The sequence below is a fragment of the Antennarius striatus genome, chromosome 23 (assembly GCF_040054535.1).
Source record: "Antennarius striatus isolate MH-2024 chromosome 23, ASM4005453v1, whole genome shotgun sequence".
Classification (NCBI taxonomy): Eukaryota; Metazoa; Chordata; class Actinopteri; order Lophiiformes; family Antennariidae; genus Antennarius; species Antennarius striatus.
This window is the reverse complement of record NC_090798.1, coordinates 3564760-3567817: the sequence shown is the minus strand read 5'-3', so window position 1 is coordinate 3567817 and position 3058 is coordinate 3564760. Positions and strand designations below refer to the sequence as shown.

The following is a 3058-nucleotide window of genomic DNA, read 5'->3' as shown; positions in this document are numbered from 1 at the left end:
ACGCACGGGATTATAAGGTGCACTGTCAGTTTATGAGAAAATTAAAGGCTTTTAGTTGCGCCTTATAGTGCGGAAAATGCTGTAATTGTTTTCCTGCTTGTTTGTTTGTTACTTGGGCATAAATCACTTGTTGGATTACCAAGAAACTGTTCGGAAAGTTGGATTGGTTTTAGTTGGATGGCATTAGTTGTCGTGTCACGAGGGACATTTCAGGCTATTTTTTCCACCCTTTTGTAAACCAAAACTGAGAAAAACACACAAGTGAAAAAAAACCAAACCCCCAAAAGTTCCCAAAATAAACATGAAATCAGAGGAAAGGTCAAAACAATGATCATGACCTACTTTACGTTTTGTGTACAGTTGGTTTGGACAAACATCGAGTATCCTTTATGTCCCTAACATGGGACATATGTAAAAATAAGGGAGTTCATAAAATCCTTTGTGTGCTTTAAGACAGGTTAAGTTCTTTAAAAGATTTAATATTTTTTCTACATGCGACAATGCAAGCAGTACAGTACATAGAGAAGAGAGCAGACAGTACAAAGATCATTTGGGTTTAAAAGTGCAGTCCTGTTCAAATATCAATCAAACATGCTGAGCATTCAAAATATCAGCAGACACCTGCTCTGCACATGAAGTAAAGTCAAAGCGAAACTGGTCACCGCTTATCAATAATGTGCAAACAACAAAAAAAAAAAACAAGATTGTGAAACAAAATTGGTTCCTGGTGCCAGAAAAACAATGAGGGGTAATTTATTATTCTAGAACAAATACATGAGAATAAGTACATTTAATAGCAAATAAATAAAATAACAATGTGACATCATAATCCATGTGCATGTGCTGGATTTATTGTAAATGACGTCATTCGTGTTCAGTTTGACAATTGTGAGGAAGTTGTGTTGAAACCGATCGGTCGTATTGGTGATTGAAATAAATTCTTTAACTCAACGCTTTTTAAGAAGTGATAGTCAATAAGATTAAAATGTTTTCTGACGTCAGGAATCTGAACCACATGATTCCCCTTCGGAAAAGCGAATATTCTCTTTCCACACATTATCAGGAGGAGGGTTTGACCTTCGACTGACACGTTCAGGTGATAACTTATCAAACGTGAGATAATATCTCAAAAAATGTAAAGGTAAAGAACTTTTCAAAGATTCTTTTTTGGGGTTTGTGGGTTTTGTTTTTTTTAGGAAATCACTTTGGAATCACGACAGAGGGAGATTTTTACCCCTGACTCCTCCTATTTGTCCTCATTTTTTTATCTCTCCCTTATTCTCTTGGAAATAAAGCACTAGAAAATAAAGCAGTAATAACCCTTGAATACCTGCTGTGGCCTTCATAAAAAAAACAACATATAAATATAAAACCTTTTCTAAACACAGTCTGCCCAGGTGCATGTCCAAGAAGGAAAGTCCTTTGTGAGGATCACCGCTGTGCACTCGTGTAAACACACTTCCTGTCCGCTAGTAGTGAGCGGTCTCTGGGGGGGCTCGGTAGCTGGTGGCGCAGTGTCCCGCCCTGAAAAAGAGAACAAGAAGGTTTGTTAGTTTTTAAATAAAGCTGGATGATTTCAAAGGTCAAAGAGCACAAAGCTTTATGTGGTTCACTCAAATGTATTCCCTGTGAAGCAATATGATGGGACATAACCAGGGGACATAACCAGCCTATGAAATCCCTATGAACACATGAGATGTGTTCATGGGGATGGATCAAAAATGTTAATTTGGATCCCCATAACTTTTCATCAAGATCAATCGCGAAACTAGTCCTAATCCACATTCACCATCATATCTATAAATTCAATCACGTCATTGACTTTGTGTCTTCTGCATGACTCAAGCTAAATTTACATTGAATGACACTAATGATATCAATCCCTGTCCAACCACAATCAGTTATCTCAGAGAAAAATATCTAATTCAATTATTTTTACACATATGAACCTGTTTTAATTGTCCTTCCCCACCTCGATCGGGGTATCTTGGAGGGGTATTTTCATTTACCTGCACAGTCCGGTGGAGCACTCATAGTTATTCTGGCAGTAAGCTCCAAACGGTTTGCTGTTCATGATCCTCCACAGGGGTGTCATCCGAGCTATCCTCCTCAGCACCTGAACCGGGCCTGAATCTGGTCTCTGATCGGGGCTGGACCGGACCTGTGGAACCAGTGGACCAGCAAAGACCTGGTGCAACAAACACAGAAAATACAAAGTCGTTTATTCTACAAGATCCCAACCAAAAAGAAGGAAAAACAGTTATGTAAAGATGGCTCACTGAGAATTTAAGTGTTGGGATGAGGCCCTTTTATTCTAAAAAAAATCATTATCTAGATCCACACAATTATCTATCAATTAACTATCAAATTTCTTTGAGAAACAGTAAAAAAAAAGCATTTAGTTATGGTTGGATTAGTAATATATCAAGAAAGCATAAAAACATTCCAATTGTACTTATATAGTATGAGTCATTTCATATTTAACTTACTCCCGCTATGTTTTTTTGTCTGTTTTAAACTTAATCTGAATCTCTAAAGTATATTTCTACGGTTTTCCTGGACTTCCACTCACCTGCTGAGCCATCAGCAGCAGGACGATGCACAGGACTGCTGCTGCTTTCCTTTGGATGACTTTCTCCTGCATCTTCACAAACGTTTGCCAGGGGGGCCGATGAGGCTGATTTCTTCTCAGTAACCTGCACCTCTTCAAGTCTGATCTCGTCGATCCCTCCGGGAGATCAGCCGACCCTGGGTCAGTCTGGAGGTTGTGAGGAGTCAGTGGGGTTGCTGGAAGACTCTTTTAAGTAAGCCTGACTCAGCGAGCTCAGCTTTTATACAGACGGACCATGATCCCGGGAGAGAGAACGCAGGAGGGAGGGAGAGATAGTCACAGTCCAGGCGGTTTCGTCCACCCCTTTCCTTTTTTTTTTTAATCTCTGTTTTCTGGCCCAAATATGACATTACATGATTTCTGCAATCACTTAGGGAAATGTCAATCCCTTCAGGACATCCAAATCCAGATAGATTTTCTTTCTCTCTTCTTATCTCTGGAATATGC

The 3058-nt window shown here is 39.3% G+C and overlaps 1 protein-coding gene across 1 annotated transcript; it reads right to left on the bottom strand.

The window, feature by feature from the left end:
- Window positions 1-463: 463 nt before the first annotated feature.
- Window positions 464-2812, bottom strand: leap2 (liver-expressed antimicrobial peptide 2). The gene is made up of 3 exons (XM_068308070.1): window positions 2573-2812; window positions 2010-2188; window positions 464-1524 (listed from the first exon to the last, which is right to left on the bottom strand). Exons 1-3 carry the CDS (start codon window positions 2642-2644, stop codon window positions 1470-1472), a joined length of 306 nt encoding a protein of 101 aa, XP_068164171.1. The 5' UTR covers window positions 2645-2812; the 3' UTR covers window positions 464-1469.
- Between the last annotated feature and the right edge of the window lie 246 nt (window positions 2813-3058).

Bases quoted from the DNA above. Each gene is read 5' to 3' on its own strand.
- leap2 (XM_068308070.1), bottom strand. From the start codon at position 2,644: ATGCAGGAGAAAGTCATCCAAAGGAAAGCAGCAGCAGTCCTGTGCATC. The intron at 2,189-2,572 runs GTGAGTGGAAGT...TTGTTGCACCAG, and splicing joins TGCTGCTGATGGCTCAGCAG to GTCTTTGCTGGTCCACTGGT. The intron at 1,525-2,009 runs GTAAATGAAAAT...TCTCTTTTTCAG, and splicing joins TGCTCCACCGGACTGTGCAG to GGCGGGACACTGCGCCACCA.